The sequence below is a fragment of the Zonotrichia albicollis genome, chromosome 8 (genome assembly GCF_047830755.1).
Source record: "Zonotrichia albicollis isolate bZonAlb1 chromosome 8, bZonAlb1.hap1, whole genome shotgun sequence".
NCBI lineage: Eukaryota > Metazoa > Chordata > Aves > Passeriformes > Passerellidae > Zonotrichia > Zonotrichia albicollis.
Window position 1 is genome coordinate 14,937,702 of NC_133826.1, and position 21,345 is coordinate 14,959,046.

A 21,345-nucleotide genomic window follows, 5' to 3' on the forward strand; every position below is an offset into this window, starting at 1 on the left:
TGGGTAACTCAAGCATAGGCCAATAAGCTCACATCTGCTCATAAATCCCAGATAAATACAGAAGGGCAGGGGATGAAGTTAAGTAGAGATAATTCCAACATGGTATGCTTCAGTGACAACTATCAACTAAAAAGGCACCTGCAGTGGAAGAACTGAGAGAGACCATGCCTTTAAAAAAAGCAGGATAGGAGGTTGTGGATCTCAAACTGAATAACAACACACTACTGTAAAAGGGAGCATGTCTATGCAAGAAATAGGCTTGTAGGAAGCAATGTTTCCTTTCTCAGCACTCTTAGCAGCTTGGGCAGTAAGCTGGAGTCATAGATGTTCAGATGAATTGGAAACAGACTACAGGGAGTTAGAATGTGACTTAAATTATCTCAAAAACATAACAGGCTAATTGAATTGGGACTGTTAAGCCTGAAAAGAAAGAATGAAAGAGGCACAGAATAACAACCACCATATGTAAAATGCTGTTTCCAGCAGAAAGGAATCAGGTTACACAAGTGAAAGAACTTTTTAAAAAATAGAGAAGCCCTGGTCCTGGAACTTTTTAATAACTGGTTAGACAAATATTTGTCAGAAATTATGCAAAGATAACAGATCCTGCCTAGGCAGAAGAGGATGGATATGTGTCACCACAAGGTCACCTTGAGCTCTGTGATTTTATGGAGCAGAGACAGAACAAGCCTGCAAAATTCATCTCAGGCTAAATGCAGCCTCTCAAATGATGCAGTGGAAAAGGATCACTTACTTACATGAACATGCCTTGGAAAATCCCTACAACCACCTGCAATATTCACACAACATGCTGGGAGAAAAGTAGAGTTAATTTTGGAAAATGTTTAAAATGGGAAATTTCTTTAAAGAGTATGAATCTTAAAGATTACAAAGGTATAACTGACATACTACAGCTTTGAATACAGCAAACTTCATCAGAAATGTCTGCAATCAATTATTCATTTGCTTACAAATAAAACAGAATTAAAAATTAAACCAGAAAGAGAATTCAAGCTTACTGCTTCACCAGTTTTTCCAAGGTTTCCTTGGTCTCCTTTTTCTCCCTGTTAAATGCAGAAAGCAGATGATTGAGTTCACTAGAAAAGTAATTTCTTTCATATGTGTATATTAAAGTCCTCTGTTTTCCTAGGAGCCTCCTTATTTTCTAAATTACATCTGCCAATTAAAACTTTAAAAGCTAAAATTAAGTAACCAAAACCAATTTTGTCAGTGGCTAATTTTGATCTGGTAAAATGATGTCCTAATATATTCAGGATTTGCCTGCACAAATAAAAACTATCAATTAAGTGCTCACAAAACACATTAGGTCAGCAAACAATATAAATTAATTATTCTATTTTTATTTAAGGCTTTCAGCAAAATACCTTCACTATTTCTCTACTGCTTTAAAAGCAGATATTGCCTGTCCACTTTAATGATTACTGTAATTTTGTTAAGAAATATTAGGAAAATCGACATTTCAATGACATTTTAACAAACTTCTCCCCCTTCCCCCAAAATCTTGAAACTGTCATTAAGTACTGATTAATTCTGTTCTCCAAAATAACACGGTTACATAACTGGAACATTCTGCCGTGTGTTTCACAGGTGGAAGCTGGGAGTGTAAGCACTATTGCTTATCTGGCTGGGACTATAATCCAGGTATCTAATAATGATAAAAAGTTATTTGTGCACTGTTTATGCAGATTGCAGATCACCACTGGGAAATTCTGCTGCCAGGAGCTCCCCCTTTGAGCAGCAGCCCTTCATCTCATCCCCACTCACACTTCCAAAATCCTGCCAGTGTAGGAACTGCCCTGAGCCCCTCGTTGCCCCCTGGTCCAGGCACCCTCACATTCCCAGGCTGCTCAATTTCATTTTAGCAGGTGCAGTCTTTGCTCGCACATCCCTGTCTCCTAGAAATCCTGCCTCCTGCATGATTTTCTCCTTTTTCAAAATGGGATCTTGCAAGAAACAGAATCATCAGTATGATACACATTTATATTCTTTGTGTGCTTTCACTGGTATGTCACTGTACATAGCTGTGTGTAACTATTCCAAATACATCATATTTATTTCATAATAAAACCATCACCTTCAAACCTTCTGGTCCAGGATCACCCACATAACCGTTCTGTCCTGGCTTTCCCTAAAGTAAGGATTAGAATAAAATATTGTAAATATTTTATTTCAAAAAGATAATTTCATCCCAGTTTATCCATTTATCAAAATACATGCACTAAAAATGTACAGTTTAGTAATAATTAATATAAAAATTTTAAGCAAGTGTATTTAGAAATCTGTATCTGAAAATACATCATTTAATATTTCATCAACTACTGGAACAGTAAGCAAAATTTTATCAAGTCTTACAGCAGTTAACATTGAGGAAAAACTGTCACAATCCAAGATTGAAACACATTTCAATTTCACATTGAGAAAACATATTAGGGAGACAAAGAAAAAAAGGCATGGCAATGTTCTCTCCTGGTTAATTCCAGCAGAACAGGGACTCAACACTAATAAAATTTGATGCTTAGACTTGAGGGACTGCTGTCATAACTGTCCTTCCTGAACCAGACAAAATCAGCTCAAACACCTTCTCCTTATTCAGCAAATTGATGATTTTGAGTCTCATTTCTCTCCACGAGCATTTTGCTGCTGACAGATCTGGTAGGCATGATACTGTGGTAATAGCACTGCTAGCCAGAAGAAATACAGCAACATCAAATCAGAGCAGGATCACAAAGGGACAGGATCTTTGAAGCACTTCACAACATGCATCCCTCCCTCTGTCATCACTCACACAGACTCACAAAGGCACACAAACTAGAAAGCTTTCCCACTTAATTTTCAATTAGATGTTTATAATGTAATTATGTCTCCTTTTTAAGAAATTGTTTTCCCTCCCAGTATACTTTACTTCCTCTACCACATAAAACATGGCCTGACCATTTGTCTGTCTGGAGAGCACAGCCCTGCCTAGACAGACTTTCCCCATCTGCTCTGAGGAAAAGGCCCTGGTCCAGCAAACAAAGGTCCAGGGGACTGGACCTGGCTCTTGAGCAAGTTGCTGATGAGATTGCTGGAGGCTGACAACTGGAGAAAGAAAATTAATTCAACATTTTAATGATTCAGTATCAAAACCATGCAGATGGGTCCTAAAAAGAAATGACCACTGGTTGTTCCAGAAAACTAAATAATTGGAATCACCAGAGTCTGTAGTAAAAGTTTTCCATTCCATATAAGCTGAAAAAAGAGCAAGTAAAGCAACAGATAATAAAACTTTTCTTAAAAAGAGATGGCATTTTTTCATTTGGCTCTTTTGCTCCAGCTGCTCTGTTCCTGTCTTTCAGAGTATGTTTGTGTTAATTTCTGAGCATCTGAGAAATTCTCTATATGGATAAAATGGTATTAAATTATCTCAGCAGATTCCATGACTTCTTGTGTTAATCCCTTTCTACTACTCTCATTCTCTTTGCCCACCTGAGTGATTTCATTCTGCCCGACAAGTTCCAATAAATAAAATCACTTTAGGAACATATTTTTGTTGTTGCCAATGGACTAATATATGGAAAAGCCAAGAATGTAGGGAGGAAAGACCATGAAGAGAAGTTTTGAAAGAATCAGATAAATCAAGTCGTGTCTTTCCACAAGGCTTAACAAAAAACAAGTGATGGGCTTCTGCAGGTCACTACATACGGTTGGACTACTTTGTTGTAAAGAAACTTAAGGTCATTCTATACAGCAAGACTGTAACATAAAAATACTTTAAGTGAAATTCATCAAAAGAAAAGCAGTAGCCCCTATAAACTGCCTTGATAATTTTAAGCCTTATGAGAGCTGAACTGGAGTTACAGCTTGTAAAGGTTTCTTGGCTGTCACTCCTCAGCTATATACTAGCTGCAAAGGACACAGAACACATGGAAGGTGATCAGAAAATGGAACAAGTGGATTTAACTGGTAAAGCAATCTGAAACACATGGATTTGGCTTTAAACAGAAATACAATACATTTACACATGGAGGAAAAGTCACTGACAGAAGGGTAAAGCAGGGATGGCTGCTTTTCTACTGGCAAACCCCTGAGAAAATTACTCTTCCAGGGCAGGGCAATCCCAAAGGAAATGTCTGTTTCCTAAAATATTAACTGCAAGTTCTACCCTTCTCTTTCAGGAAACAGCAACCAAGTGTGCTTCCTTTCACCTCACAGCTGGTACTTACAGGTGTGGATATAAATATCTCTCACTATCACTCTATTTCAATCCCTCCACAGGCTTCCCACATGCCTTCAGCCCACAGGCAGGCACTTCCAAAAGATACTGCACTGGGGTGTGGGGCAGAGTTGAGAACATTTTCCACTATCAACAGGAGAAACTGTTTATCTTGTGACTAAATAAATTCCAGCTTCTGTTTCACACATATAGCTCAGAAGGAATCAGCTTGCAACAGTTCCATTTTACTTTCTGGTTTAAAACAATCTCCACTCTTTTAAAGGCATTTTCTTCTCCAGCAATGAAGATACTAAAAAAAAAAAACCAAACGAAAGAAAAGCACCAATGCTTGCATTGAGTGAGCTGAGCTACACTGACAGTTACAGTGTTAATATTTGGATAGCCTTTGAGAGAGAGGGTTAAGTGGGTGGACACTGAATAAACACATCTTTAGTAAGGCAATTCCTGTAGTTTTATGGGACAAATAAGCAAGCACCAAAAAAATCAGTTGTTTTTTTTTTTTTCATTGTAGGTGACATTTTATGGCTGCCAGCTTATCACAAGCCTAAACCTGATCTAGGGATTGGATATTTTGACCAGAAATTGTAAAAGAGATGAGGATTCCAGAAGCACTAGAAACCTGCTCTGCTATTGTTTCGCAAGAATAATGAAGGGTTTACAGTACATCACCTACAAGGATACTTTACCTACCTCAGACAAGCCCCAGAAAATGAAAGTAACAGTGGCTGAGAACAAACCTATTTAACCTTGCCCACAAATAAAGGCTGTGGGGCAGGAAGCAAGGCTGTAGTGAGAAAAAGACAGGCAAGACTTCCAGATAAAACAGCTAGACATTAGAAAAAAGGACTGTAAACCAGGCAAACAACTGAAGCAGATTGATGAGGAAAATGAAGAATTCCCACTCCTGGAGGCTACAAAACACAAGTTTAAACATATCTGTCAGCTAAAGATAGAGCTGACAGCTGGTGGTGCCTTGGGGCCTTGCACAGCCTGACCCCTTCTTCAGGTCCCTCCTCTGCCCCCTTGGCCATTTAATGAGTGCAGTGACAACACAGTAGGGACAGCGTTTACTTTCAGGTGCAACATCCACTTCTTAAAACTCCTTTCACTGAAAATGGAAGCAAAAGCTATGCAAACCAAATGAACATCAAACTGCAGTCAAGTAAGCATAATTTAAAAAGACAGATGTGTTCAGCAGCTTGTTGACTCAGTCCTGCTACACTGTGTGAGATCTCAGCCCTGGCTGTGACTCTCACCCACACACTCAGTGTGTGTCACACGTGGGAGGGCAGCACCAAGGACAAGCAGAGGTGGGAGCAGAGTGCAGAGCAGCAGCACAAACAAGCTGGCCTGGAGCTGTGAAACAGCTGGAGTCCAGAGAAGCCAGAGAATCCAGGCAAGAGCCTCTGGGCCCCTGGACAAGGAGGAAAAACAGGCAGAGCTGCCCATCAAGCAAAACTCCCTTTTCCCCTATCGCTCATTTCAGGTGTATGTTAGCCAGCAAGCCACTAAAAAAATGTCTAGAGCCAGCAACCCTGGGGCACCTTTCAGATGCACATACTCTGCTCTCAGCTGCTTGCTGTGAGAGAGAAACCAGAGAGCCATAAGACATGCCAATGGTGTGCACATTTCCCACTGAGAGAAATAAAAACCTTAATAATTTAGGTCAAATTGACCCAAAATAGATAAAAAATATTTCAGTTTGCTAGGTTACACAAAAATGTTTCCTCCTGGGTCAGTCTGACAGCAGCTGATGGTGGCCTGAGTGTGCCGGTGACGTGGGGGATGGAAGGTGGTGTCTCACTGCCCATGAGTCACCCACTGCAGCATCTTCCTTTCCAATGGCCACAGCACAACAGGGGAGTTGCTGTCCAGCCATGAAGCCCTGCCCAAGGAGGAGACTCAAAGGATGATGCAGCCAAAATAAAAATTTCCATGAGACTCTCGGCAGAAGCTCAGACAGATTAAACTCAATATTGAACTAAACTACAGAATGTTTTGAAATTCTGTTTAATTTTTTGCATGTTTTCCTCAGCTGAAAAACAGAGAGACTTTTGTGGGAAAGTTGTGTGTTTGGTCTTTTGCCTTTTTTTGTTTTGGTATGAGTTTGTTTGTCTTAACACCTAATCTATGTGGCAAATAAATATTTTAATATAATTTTTAACAGAAAGCAAATTCCCAGCTTTGACTAGCTACTGAACAGGAAAAATGACATATCCATATATCTACTCCAAAAGCAGAAAACAGTGGAAAAGACTCTCAAACTCATGCAAGAAATGGGAAGTCATCCAGAATGAAAGCCAAGTCAGTGATTACCAACCATAATCGAATCACGTAAAGGCAGATGATCAAAATGCACTCAATAAACTTAGAGACACTCCTGTAATCCCTAGAGCAGGTTAGTGTCCATTTTAGCAGAGAATTTTTCTAAAAATAAGCTTCAAGTTCACTGAAATACTCTCAGACAATAGTATATTTTTATAACAAAAAAATTGGATGATGGTTTTAAACTGCTATTAAAACTTGTCAGCATAAACAGCATGTTTATTGTGACCTTGCAGCTTTATTGTTTTCAGTAACTATCTGCCAGGTTTCTGGTAGATTTCTTAAAGCATACATCCTTCACATTGCTCCCTGTGAGCTGAGTAGAAATATTTTGATATATCAGCTGGTTCAGTCCCTACAAGGTGCATGGCAGTTTCATCTGTCTCAGAGGAGCACTATATTCTGTGCACTATAGCAGCGCCTTTCAAACCCTTTGTATGGAAAATAATTTCCCCTCCCAGCTCTGCTTTGAGCATGTTCTGAGGAAAAACACACATTCAATCAGGAAATGCCATTTTATCACTTCCCACAGTAAACTTACATTTGAAAGCAGCATTCCTACTGAAAAACAGCCTGCCCTACCAAAATTCCTCATACTTACTCTTGGGCCGACTCCTCCAACAGGTCCAGCTGGTCCCACTTCTCCCTAAAAGAAATCAGGACTTCAATGACCTTGATGACAAGTCCAGTTTTAAAAAAGAAAGTCTGCAGCTAACTTTTGTATTTATTATACCATCCTAAGCTTCATGTGTGCTTGCCTGAGTCCAAGTCTGATAGAAACACCTGGAAACAGACCACTGTGCTTTCATTCACTCAGTATCTGGCACAGAAGCCCATCATTTAGCCCCTTAGAAGTCTAGAGTTCTATCTTCAGAATCACCAACTAAATTATTTTTAATATTAATTATTTTTAGCATTCAAGATATAAGCTTTTATTTTTATGATGATGAATTAAGAATACTTGATGAATCCATAAGATGAGGAACTGCCTTTCTCCCCTTTCAGTTAATAGGGGTCTAAGTGTTTACTTAAGACTATCTAGGACACTAGATAGTAATTAAATTGGTATATGTTTTCTGTTTCCATACAGCTCCCATTCCCTTCCCTCCCATCTCCCCAGTTTAACTAAAACAACCACATACAGCTCTGGACATATATAATATGAGATTCCACTGAAATTAAAATAAACCACATAATGGATGCATATCCCCATAAGGCTGCTAAAAAAAATTTAAAACACTTGCCAAAATGAAAAAGAAGCTTCAAATTTTGCTTGACAACACCACGCACATCTAACCATTGTTGTCTAACCCTCTTAACCCCTCACAACTTTGAAACATAATCTCTTAATTGGATAATTTTTTCATCTTACCTCAACTCCTTTGGGGCCTTGTGGCCCTGGAGGCCCTCGGTCACCCAGAGCTCCCTAAACATCCAAACAAACACAGTGAGAATTTACATCAAGTGACAATCATGTTGGTCTAGTCTCTCTCCTCCTACAAACCTGGACTAAAACCCAAAACTGAGGTAGCGCACCTAACGTCTTACCATTGTCCACAGAAACACTGAAACCATTGTTCAAATGTTTCCCGTAGAAAGCCAGGCAAAGATGCAGAAAACCAAGCATCATAAAAACTTCTACATAGATTTTGCTGAAGCATTATTCTTTTTTTGTTGTGAGGGAATAAGAATATCTGAACACAATAGAACAACTTCTCCCTTTTGGAAGAGTCAGTGCACACTACCATAGTAAGATTAAAGCATCATCAATGTGCAGACCTTGTATTAGGGAAGTCTTTAGAATAACACGTGTGGACACATTGCAATGGGAAGAAACTACAAAGTGAATTTAGACCACTAGTTTGTCCAAAACTACTTGTGATGTTCAGCCCCTACTTTTCTATTAGGATTATAATCAGCTACCCAGAGATAAAGCACCTTAACCTCTGCCAGCTCAGAGTTTTCATGACTACTCAAACCAACATTTTCAAAACTTTGTTAAAAAGACTTTGCAGCTAGCAGAGTATCAAAAACCTTGGGCACCCCAATTACAATGGGATAATTGGGAAAAGCACTTGACCTGGCATAGTACAACAAAAAAAGCGTAAACATATTAATGCTCTGGGAAACCTAAGCTTAACAATATCAGATAAAGCAACAAGAACAAAGAAGCTGCCCTTTAGGAGAGATATGATTATCCTCTGAGGAAAGCCATGGTGGAAAGTGTAAGCCTTATTAACTGTGTACTAATGAAGCTGAAGTCTAGACTTTGGTCCAGGCATTGGTCCAGTAACAATTTACTCAGCAGGCAAAGTAAAATGGAAGAGAAAAATGGACCAGGCCATCTCAAGGTAGTGAGTGTCGTGGAAGAGCCCATCAGTCTGGGAAGGACTGGGGTGGAGTGCTGCTGGACATACCAGCACAAAAGTGACAGGAGGGCTTTCAGCAGTAATTAAAATATTACTAGATAAGTAATATTCTCCTACGGTTAGTAATGACATTTTCTCATTGGCACAGCTGTTTAGTCTAACAGCAAAGCCCATTAGGACATAAGGATTTCAGTGCACTGAAATGCAAATGGCAGCAGCACTGCTACTGTACACACCCTTCCACTGCACTGAACTGAATACAGAGAAAAAATTCCAGGCTGTAAACTGAAGATTAATACTAAATGACATTTCCATCTCCTCCTTGGGGTTTCAGGCAAAAACAGAAAATGAAGGGAGGCAATGCACATGTGCCAAAGCGTCTGGAAAAAAAACAGGAGTCAGCAAATGGGGTATCCTGTATTTCCCATACATAACTTCCCAGCTGACCATTCCTTCCAGAAGAGGTGAAACGCCTAATAATCACTTTATTAAAATGTGTTATACAAACAAACATAAGTTAACAGGGGAAGGAAGCTCTTAGCTTCTTCCATGCTACAACACACACTGCTGGAAAAACTACAGTAGAAGTCAGCATTTTCTGACTACCTTTTCCTCTCACTTTTCTTGCAAAAAAATACTTGCAAAGAATAACATAGGGAACAAACAAAGTTATTTCAGAACTTCTTCAAAACATTCTTATTCCATTTTTTTAAAAAAAAGTGTTTTGCCATTTTTTAATAAGCAGTGGATCAAGATCAAACACCTCCTAAAATACTGTTTCCAAGCTGAGTCATGTTCTGTAGACCAAATTACATAATAAATCCTTTGAACATTGATTTTGAAAGATCAGATTTGCTGATTATTTCACTAATTTGGGGAACATTTACAATCCAGAAATTCTATTGGCATTTAGAGACAGCTGATCACACTCAATAGAGCTTAGACATCCAAGAAGTTGAATTTATCCCATACCAGCTCCTAAAAAATAAAGCTTACCCTGCTTTCTTGGCTTTTAAAATGGGTTTTGCTTCTGAGGAAGCATAAACAAAAACATGAGGAAAATAGCAGCATAATGAGAACAGTTTTCTAAAAATAAAAGCTGGAGGAAAATTTTAGAACTGCAGTCAGCTCAAGGCAGCTGGGAATCCCAAAAGCCAAACATTTCCAAAGTCATGCAGAGCTTCTCTCTCAGTACTGGGAGCAGTATAAGAGTTTTTCCAGTTTGGTAATCCTTCTTTTCAAATGTAAGCCATCAGTTGTCCCTGATTAGGGCAGGCTAAGCTTTTTCTCTAATACCAAATGTGCTGGAGAGCACCAAATCTGGTTCAGCTGCGTAATTCTGTATCAAAGGAACATGGAGTCTCAAACTTTATAGTCCACTTCTTAGTAACTTTTTTCTCTGGAATCTCTGAAAAAGCAACAAATCTGTAACATATGTATTAACAAAAACAGAATTCTAACAAATTGCTCAGATATAACGTGCAACAATTTGATCCCACTGAAGAAACCAAGCAGCAGGGATTAGATCTGTTACATCGTTCACGTATAATCTTGGGCAATTAAATCTGAACTGCAGCACGAGAACTGCTGTATTTCTCTTCTAGTATTTTCCCTAGACAGAGTCTTTCATCATCACAGGGTGTTTTTTTGTGAACACTCTGGTAACTCAGAAACAAAAGAGCAACAGCCACTGCAATAGTGCGACAAACTCATTCACATAAGGCTGCTAACATTATGCATACATGCCTATAAACAAGTCAGCAAAGCAATAAATCAGAATTGAAGGCGGACACTCTATAGAAACACATTTTAACTTCTCCTCAATTTGCCCCATCAGATAACTAGCTCTCAGCCTTCTTAGCCAATTAATGTCTATTTTGGTAAAAGGCTCTTGGCATGGTTGAAAGAGAAGAGATACAGAAAACATTGGCTATGGCTTGAGCAATTTGATTATTTGAAAATGTCTGTTTACTCAAAGACAACGGGTATGATTTGTTCTTGGACAAATTATATTGTTGGTCTTGCACAGTTCTTTTGCCTCACCAGTTTCTGCCCTCTGGTTTACTTGAAGGTCAAAAAAGGCCTTCATTTTAGTCTAATAAGCAAACTGTCCCTCAGAATAAAGCCGTTCAAGTATTATTGCTGCATCTAGTCTCACTTGACCGAGTCTTTCTGGAATAAAAATGCCCAGTAATGTACTACAGAGATAAAGCATTCTCAAGCTTTGAGAAGAGGCATTAATGAGACATCTTGACTCATATGTTCTACAATTTCACTTGATTTCTAACTGCATTATTGTGCTTTCATTTCAAAGAGATCTGGCAATGTCTTTGGTCTAAGTTTATAATGGAATTTATTGTTTTAGTCCTTGCATGAATCAAACAGAAATAACTGAAGTGGAATGAATTAGCAAAAAATGCAATTTTTTAGACAATCTAAAGATGCTCAACTTGGTTTCATATACAGATTTCATTCTGCCATACTTGTGCCTATTCACCACAGAAAATACAGTGTAAGAATAGTCCCAAGGCTGATGAGTGAGGAACTTCACTGGTATTTGCCTTTCAACAAGCAGTTAACCTTTAGATATCATCCAATCATTTTCCTCTGGGTTATTTCTGAGCTACCTGCACTTTTTCTGTTAGTCTCCACCATTTCCAATTCAGCAAAAATTTCCTATATCTGCTTTTATTCGAAGCTTCATTGAAAACTCTATCTGTGTAATTATTGCCTAAGTTGGATCTAAAAATTCAATATACTAAAGAGCAGAAGCTAAATTATTCTGGCACAGTTTTGTAGATAAATTTTATCCTTAATTGTTATATCTATTGCTTTACCTATAATTTAATCTGGTGCATAAATTTTACACATTTTCATACCTTCAAATACGATTTCTTTTAAAAATTGTTAAAAGCAATTCTTAGAGCAGGTGGAACCTGAGCAATACAAAGATCTGCATACATTTGGCATGCATTCTATTTAAGTGCATATGAAACATATGCTACTTTCTAGCTACATATCACTTTCTCAAACTTATTTTGCCATTACAAGCTTCCACCTAACACTGTATTTACTCTCAGAACTGTGTGGACAGCATTAAACATTCAAATAACTTCCTCATATAAACATCTGAGGCAAAGTACCTGCATTCTGACAGTAGGATTATCTTCTCATAATGCCAGTGTCCATCTCTCAGAGCCTTCTCCTCAGAGATTAACACTATTTACTATTATTTTTAAAAGGTTTTCATATAATCTTACCTTAGGACCTTCAGGGCCATTTAATCCAGGTACACCAATATCTCCTGGAAAACCCTAAAGAAATCATTGAGACAAATCATTTGCAGAGTAGAAATGTTTTCAATGTACTTGTTTTGATTCTGTTCATTCATTTAATAAACCTGAGTCACAGAAACAAGAAATAAATTTCTTCTACCATTCCAAAAAATGTCAAAATCCATTATGTTTCCTTGAAAGGACTTGGATAAGTGACAGATTTTAGGCAGCTTTTGTTAAACTCAATTTAGCAGATGTCAGCATGGATTTAATTTCTCTCACGATAAGACTTTTTATCCGCTAAGCAATGTTTGAAATTAAACCATTGGACTGGTTTGGAGGCACAAAAAAAATCACCAGAGAACAGCCTGCATCAAGTCCTGTACTTATGAATTCAACTACTCTTTTCATAAAATTGAGAGAGCAGCTGATGCCCTTGAATCCCCGTTAAGGACAAGATCACTGCAAGATTAAGAAAAAGGGAAGAGGCTTTTGCCTCCAGACCAGCAGGTGATAATCAAGGTCTGGCTGGCACTAACTGAAGGTCATCAGCATGTAGCATTATTCAGAACTGGCCTTTGTGAAATACACTCTAGTGTAGGTCAAGCTGTTAGTAAAGAAAAGGTAATTATGCACAGGAAAGGAATCAACCAAAATTATCACTGCAAACCACCTGGCCAGAAGGCATTGGCTTGGGATGCCATGAGGAGGCCTCTGGGTCAGAGGAATTCAGCTCCAGCTAGATTGCTTTAGAAGAAATGAATGTATTTTAAGGAAAAAAATGGTGTCACTAACCTTTATGTAATACAATAGTAGTTAAGTAGTAGTGAGTTAAATTCCATAAACAGCCAGAGAGAATCCATGATCTTACATTTGTAGGATAAAATAAAGCATTGGTAATTGACCCTGTAGTTAGCACACTGCTCATTCAGTCCCCAGACAAGATTTGCTTTTTTAATAAACTTCCACATTTCATTAAATTTTAACCATCTGAAAACAGCAAGACTGCCAGTTCCTCTGAGCAAAATATTTATTACTACATCTAACCAAACCCATGGTCTAACACTCAGGAGAACAAGTCTCCTTCTTCATTAAGAGAAAATCATTATAGATTAAAATATATGCATATTTTTCCAATAATGGAAACAAAAAGCACATACACAGAACCATTTTTAAAAATCAGTTGGATGCTAATGAGTCTGAAAGAAAACCACAAACGAGTAAGAATGGTCTGAGTTTTCAGAAGATGGGCAGCAACTCTAACACTCAATATTACACAACACATCAGTATTGTGAAAATATTGTGAAATACAGTGGTTTCCCTTTCTTTTTCCATAAATAAGCAATTACAAGCAGAGCTGTGCAACAATTCCAACATGCCTCTAGGTGGCACAGAGCATATTATTTACATGTGACCAAGGCCCTGAGACCCACACCTAGAACCCTCACTTGCATCACCCTTCATTTCTATACAGTTCAAAAGAGGAGGTGTTGTTTTTAAAATCCTGGCCACTGCTGTCTGCTGAAATAGATTGAAGAGTTAAGTCAATTCCTTAGAAGTTTTTTTGCTTGTCCTTTCTTTATTTTAAATTTACTTGTTTACAGACCTTAAATAGTTACCAAGGGGTGAGTTGTTTCACATATCTGTAAATCTGCTCATTTCTAATGTGTGAACAAGTGCTAAATGCTGACACAGACAACTTCCTCTTGGCAATAAACATTCCAGTAAACAATCTGCCTAGAAAAATGTTAATTAAGAAAGATTCTAATGCTTTTATGAATGAATAGATCTACTTTATTTATTTATTTGTTTAAATTTTTCTAGAGGGAATTCAGTAAGGACCATGAGATGTAGGTATGGACAAGTACTATTGCAGGTAGAACAAACATGGTATTTTGAAATCTTTTCATGTATTGGGATACAAGAGGGTTACTTGTCTGAGAACATCAACATTAAACAATGCATTTAAAAATTTAAAATCCTCATAATTTTACCTTTTCTGTGAAGATGGATTAAGACTTTTCCTCTTGAGCACAACCATGAAATAAGGCAGATGCTATGGTAGTATTAGAAAATTGTTTCTAAGATGTTCTCACATTAATAATCCATGAACAAATGTAATAACCCAGGACACAAACAACCACTTTAGACAATTCCAGAAAATGAATGAACCAGGAAGGAGCTCTTGAAATACCTCAGCAATGGTATTTCATATAATGATTTGCCAATCAGATTCCTCATAGTGAAGTGGGATGTATCTCTGGCAATGCTTAAATTTGAAATGAGTTATTCAGCAGTCAGTTCCATGGGAAGTTACTCCAGATTAAAAATTCATTATTCTTCCATAAGTGAAAGGCCAGGAGATTAATGTATAGTTTCCAGCTGCAATGTAGTTTTCAGACTATTCAGAACCAACCAGCCCTTGGTATTGACCTCTAAAAAAATGCAGATTATTCATTTCCATCAGCCAGAAGCCCAGCAGCTGGTAGGATACAAATTATTTTCAAAATCTTGCTGCAGATGTGGTCTTTTGCCAGCAAAGCACTTTAGAATCCACTTCATTTAATCAAAAGAAATGTGGCATCAAAGAAATCTGAAGTGCCAACTATCTCAACACAAGCATGCCTTATCCTTCCTGTGGGAGTTCCACTTTTTGTACTGAACACTGAAATATAAAATTAACATATTTATTGCTGTCATTTATTGATATAATGTTTAATTTGAAAAAATGCAGAGAGGACCAAGTTGTTACTATGTTAAGGCATATCTCAGTGCTCCAGAGATGAGCACTCTGCCAAGCTTTTGCTTTTCTTTTGTCTTTCTATGCGGCTGCTAATATGGAAGCAGAATATCAGAAGTATTGAGACATTACACTCCATTTTCAAGGGGAATTCTCTCTCATTGGCAGAATGTCACCTCAAACCATTTTCACATGACATTTGCCAGCATCACTGGCCACCCATCTTCATGCCCTTGGCTGCCCTCGAGGGGATCAGGACAAGCAGGGGTGGAGAGCCGTCGTGGAGGGAAAATGTCTCCAGGGAGTGCAACAGCCCCTTCAGTCACCAGGTTCCCCTGCTCCAGTAAGAGTTCATTCAATCACAGGTTGAAATTGATTTCAATAAGAAATTAGAATAAATTTTGAGAAGCAAGACTGACTGGATGTAGCTACTAAACTTCAACAAGATACCTTATTAGAGATTCATTACTAATTATAATCAAATCACCTCAAGAAGGTTTCTGCAAAAACCTACAATTCTCCAATAAGTGTTTATGATTCTTCTAAAAGCATGTGTTATGCAGACACAGAACTTTGGGAAAGGACCAGATGAAGATTCTGGGCAAAGGCAAGTAGAGAGTATAAGCAATTTCACAAGAGCATTTCCTCAGATATGTGCCAGAGCACACAATTAGTTCAGCCTTTAAATTATCTTTATTTCTATATTTCCTACAAATCATTTGCATGCAACTCATTTGATGCAATATAGAAATAGAAGGCAATGTTATCGCTGCACACCTGGCATTGTTTGCAAAAACTCAAAATCATGTGATAATGCATGTGAAACATGCACTAAAAATAAAGGGTTTTTTTAAATGAAGACCTCAAAGCAGCCACTGATTCACTTACAAAATGTTTGCCTTTTTGACTCTTTGTTGTGTTTTGAATGTATCCTTTTCTTTTGTAAGGCTGCTGCCTTGAGCATGGAACACACCAGCTGAGTCCCATACAGGTACCTTTCTGAAGGAGTGAGCTAATGACTTCAGATCAAAACACAATACTGCACAGATGAAAAAGGTTCTATCGAAGACAATGAAAAATTCTCTCTGCTTCACATGAAACCTAGTTATAACACTCTCAAGGCACACCTAAAAGGAACTATAACTCACCTTCATTTTGGAGGGATAATTAAATGCAATTTCTAGAGCAAAATTTAACTATAAAATATTCTGAATACATGAGGAAGCCTGTCAAAGGCTTGTCTAATTTCATTCACATGAACAATAAGCACTGCATACCTCATTGTACACAGTAACTGAGACATCATGGGTTAGAACAGTCAGATCTGCACTTTCCAGTCATCATGCCAATAAAACAAAGCTTTACAGAAATTTTATATTTCAGTGGTTCATTTTCAGATGCATGACAAAGCAGTGCAATGATGAAGACTCCACTCCATGAAGTGTTCACTGAGTATATCCAGTGGTTGGTGAGCAGCAGGCATTCAGGCACACGACAGACCCTGGCTCTGCAGAAGCACACCCAGAAGAGAACTTGGCCTGACACTGCAGGACTCCTGCCCTGAAAGAGTCACTTGGCAGCCAGAACTTGTCTGGCCACCCAGAGAGCGAGAGCCAGACCTCTGTCCCTCCCTCTGCCCTCCTGCCAGCAGCACTGCAGTCCCAAATGGACCCTGCCTAGAGGTGGGTGGCTTATTTCAACTCTGACCTGGTGTACCTTGGCTGCACAGCTGCAGAGGAAAGATTTAGGAAGCAACTCACTGGTGATCTGCATTTCAACCCACAAAACCCCTGTGAGGACGATCAGAGTCTGCCTGCCCGGCTCCCACAGCTGTGTGCAGAGAGAGTTACAGAGCTCAGCTGCTGGAGTGCCAGAGTTACTGCAGTTTACAGGGGAGGAAAATCAGGGACAGCACTTATTCTTTTTACTGGGAATGAAACACTCAAATGTGTCACTGGAAAGATCAAAGGATCTTTCCCCAGGTTCTTATTACACATGTACCCAAAACAAACGGGGACAGAGCACATTTAAAAATCCCACTGTCTTAATGTTGGACAAAAAGAGAGAGGAATAGCTGGAAGCAGAGTTTGAGAGGTTCTGCACTGGGCAGACACAGCCTTGTTCCTCCTGCTCACAGCAAAGTCCAACAAATCCCAATATAAGTTTTGGGGGATTTAAAAATTAAATCTTTCACAGAAGGCATATGGTATGGATTGTCACATCTATACTAAATCCAAAGTACTCTGAATACTTGAAAGACACTAATTCATCACATTCTTCTATTTCCAGAAACATCAAGGGAACTTTTAGTATACTATATAATGCATGTTTTCTACGTGGGGTCACAGGAAGTCTGACCATTCAGATAATGAAACAGGAACAAGGAAAGCAGCCCTGTCTGACCTGCTAGCTGTCTGGCTTTGGAAGAAGAGACCTGATCAGACATATTACAGTAGGCTTTTCCTGGGGAAAAATCTATGTTATTTGCTCATACTTCATATATTTGGTTGTGTCTAAATAACTTCTGGCAACAACAACTAATTTATTTTTATAAGACAATGTAACTTGAGGGACACATACACTCTTCAGTTTTAAGTTGCTTATTTTAAATTCCTTTCATTATAGAACTTCTAATATCTTCAATTTGTCCAAAATCCCAGTATGCTGCTATCCTACATCCCTTCTGTTTCTATTTTGCCATATGGTGACCATATTTTTATGAAGTAAAAGGTGGAAAAACCTCTTAGTTTATTTGGAACTGTCTTGCATGACTGAAATAAAGAGAAACACAGTTTTGCAGTTTTAAACTGACCATTTTGAAGACAATTACTCAAAAAAAGTGCCTGGACACCCAAGTTTTAATTATCTAGCATCATGCACCTTATTTGCCTTCTAATGATGAAGCAGTTCTGCACTCCTGAGCAAGGGGAAATACTGAGCTTTTCAGACAGAAAGATTCCCACCCCTATCTGCCCTGAGGGTAACCAGTCCAGGATGATCTTTTCCCCAGACACAAAGGAGCAGCACGTCTGTGTTGGAATAAGGAACTAGGAAGGGCTCCCAGCAGGGACAGCAGGATACAGGCCTCAAGACCAACAATTTGGGACTAACCTGCCTCAAGTCTCCCTTGCTGGAAGCTATGCAAGGAAAAGATGCAATTAAGAGTCTTGAAAAATCCAAAATCCTGAGCCACAGAGGGTGGCAGCTGTGGACAACATGCACAGGCTTTGTGTCTTCTGCACACTCTTTGACCAAATGAGAGGGACTTATTCTCAGCAGACCACCTTGTGTTGCTGCAATGCACTTTCCAGTGGGTTTTCCCTCAGTGAGGGCTTTTGCCTAATAAGAAAGGTAGGAGCATAGAGCCTTGGTCTGAGGAGATGTGCTCATGTAAAGGCAGAAAAAGGATCATTACTAGTATATGTCTTTCATTCATATTTTTTTAAAAAAGGATAACCAACAAACAAAGAAACCCCACCACAAACCAAACAAAACCCAAAATACATTCATTGCAGGAGGCTGATTAGAAAGAACAATCCACAATTTCTGCTTTCATCTCTCCAGCAGATACATATGTCTGTGTATAAACATGTCTTTTTGGTACAGACCACAGCATTTTTCCTTAAAGCCTGTGGTATAAATGCTAAAAAGCACCAAAATGGGACAATTTGGAGACTGAGTTTCTGCACAGACTTCCATAGCACTCAGGACTTCTTAGGAAACTTCACTTCCAAATTCAATTGCTTGGCAACCCTTCCCAGGTGACTTATCCTCTGTGTTTCTTTTAAGTGATAAATATGCAATCAGGCCTGGAAAATGGAACATCCCATTTGTAAACATGTTTTAATATTTACAAATTTAAGTGTGCCTCAGAAATCACATGAGTCTCACTCCAGGTGTACCCCATAACAACAGGATTCAAGAGACAGCAAATCCTAATCACATGAGCAAATGAAGAACTACTTCGTATGCACAGATCCTGTACATTAACATTTTGCAGAAAAAAATTATGAGCTGGAATCTTTTGTACTCTATGGAGGAGAATTAATTCATCAAATACGACTGAATAAGAAGATGTCCCTAATTCAACTAAGAAAACAGTCTTTTATGGAGCAAACTCCTTTACCTCTTATTTTCATCATTTAGAACCAACATTCAATTTACCACTACCAAGCAATTTCTTACCTCAGGTCCCTGAGGACCTAATGGTCCACGGGGTCCAGGTTCTCCAATTTTACCCTTGAAAAGAACCCAAACAGTTAAGATTTCTGATGATAATTCATCTTTTAATAACAGATGGCTATGAGGATTTAAAAAACATTTATTAACAAAAAGGCCAACAGAAAGTTGAGATTACTTTTTCACTAAATAGGAAATTTTATATCTGCCTCTCTTTGGATACTATTAAAACTAGTTCTTCATATCTCTTTGAAGTCACAACAAAAAAAAAATCAAATTAGTTTAGAACAGAGAAAATTGGGAGGAATCACATAAAAATCACATTAAATACATATGATTTTCACAATAAAAACTACATATCATTTAACATCCAGAAAGTAACTGTTACAGATATTGGTTTACACACTTATATATTTTAAGTATCTAATCATAGCCAAAGAAATGGCAGTTTTGTGATTAATAACAGTAAAATTAGGTCCTATCCACATGTAATGGTAGCTTTATACACAAATTTCAACCTATCTAAAAATGGGCCAAATTTCCCTAAGTTATATCTGTTCTTCCAAATTTTCAGACTCTTTCTGCCACCATAAGTAGATGTCACTTGAGCAAAATTAAGGTCTGACCTGGGAAACATTTCTCTAATTTTTAATATGAATGACTTCATTGTAAATTCATTCTACAAAGGTAAATTTCTATTACTTGCAGGACTGAGGTCTCATAGATTAATTTAACATAAGTCACAAGGTTGGTTACATTCAGTTTATGCTTAAAATCCACAGCTCTTTCAGGCACAGGCTGATTCACAAGCTTATCTTAAAAGATCAGCATGTGAATCAGCCTGATCCCGAAAGAGGAAATTCTTGCACCTTTGAAAACAAAAAATATGATTTTTCCCGTCTAAGCTTAAGCAAATATGCATAATTTTAATGCAGAATTCATGTTTATACTGTAAATTCTCCAGGACAAGAAAAGTGTTAATGAATTTAAGGGCCCATGACATTTATGAGATCTAAGTGTGTTCACCAGTTATCAGCTTGATTGTACATTAGAAAATTGACAGTGGACTGAGTGTTGGCAGCTTTTAGTGAAATACTGAAAAGAGACAGATATTGGCACTAAAACAGGTGAGCAAGAGCCAGGTAACCCTGTGCAGTATTGCCTTTTCTGCCTCAACATCTAAAAACCCAGCAGAAGTGGCAGCAGTGCACAGAAGCCTTTAAAGCTGCTGAAAATCAGTAAATACAAGAATTTGTGACTACTCCCATCCCTGTGAGAAATTACTGGCTGTTATTATTGTGATCTCACACATTCCCTGCAAATCCAGCTAGTCCAAATGGTCATCTGCAAGTTCCCAAAGCTCTCAGTGGATTTGTTTCAAATATTATCCACATGTCCATTCCCCCCCACAGCAATTGTCCCAGAATATCTAATATCCTAAGCACTTTATTAAAATTTGACACATATACTAATCTTGGTAATGAAGCTTCACATTTTAGGATCTGACTTGCTCATTAACACCAGTCACTAGAAATAAAAGCAGCTTAGACCTTATTCTTATGCATTTTTAATTAGGCCACTTCTAGGGATTACATGCACTGTGGACATAACAATCACACAAAAAGTGTCAAATATCAACAGTAGTAAAAATATCAACAACACACAGTGATATACTGAGAACAAAATTGGATGTGTAAACTTACTGGAGGTCCTGGTTTTCCTCTGATCCCTGGAGGTCCTGGTAAACCAAGAGCACCCTGAAAAAAAGAAAGTTATTAAATAGACATGAAAATTGTTGGGTTTTGTTGGAAGCAATAAATTGCTATATTTTGACACCTGAAACAGGCTTCAAAAGAATTCTTCAGGTCGAAAACTATCTTCTAACATTCAACTTTCATCAAAAGAGTTCTCACAAGATGTGCTATTTTAGGGACTTCTGATGTACTAGCCAAACAGGAAAGAAGATCCTTATTTATCTCAGTCTGATGAAGTGAAGGAGCATGCCAGACTGTGGCTGCTAACCACAGTAGGTCCAGGTGAGCTGCAGATGAACCTCAAGGGGCAAGGGAAAAATGCCTTTTACAACAGTTCCTCAGAAAGACTGAGACCACACCATAATCCTTGTTTGATGCATCTCCATACACACAGCTGCCAGAGTTCTGCTTGTGCTCTTTACTTGGCTTTGTGCACACTCCCATAAATGAGTTTTAATTAGCACAGAA

General features: G+C 38.3%; 1 protein-coding gene across 4 annotated transcripts in view; it reads right to left on the bottom strand.

Moving 5' to 3' along the window:
• COL24A1 (collagen type XXIV alpha 1 chain) overlaps nt 1-21,345 on the bottom strand; it is a 119,118-nt gene that overhangs the window by 52,440 nt on the left and 45,333 nt on the right. For all 4 annotated transcript variants that reach the window (XR_012581303.1, XM_074546065.1, XM_074546066.1 and 1 more), the window contains 7 exons: nt 20,827-20,880; nt 19,130-19,183; nt 12,189-12,242; nt 7,932-7,985; nt 7,161-7,205; nt 2,096-2,149; nt 1,020-1,064 (listed from right to left, as the gene is read on the bottom strand). Coding sequence is in view for 3 of the 4 variants with exons in the window: in XM_074546065.1 (XP_074402166.1) it covers nt 1,020-1,064; nt 2,096-2,149; nt 7,161-7,205; nt 7,932-7,985; nt 12,189-12,242; nt 19,130-19,183; nt 20,827-20,880 (360 nt within the window). In the remaining variant the exon portion in view is untranslated. The remainder of the gene's footprint in view (nt 1-1,019; nt 1,065-2,095; nt 2,150-7,160; nt 7,206-7,931; nt 7,986-12,188; nt 12,243-19,129; nt 19,184-20,826; nt 20,881-21,345) is intronic.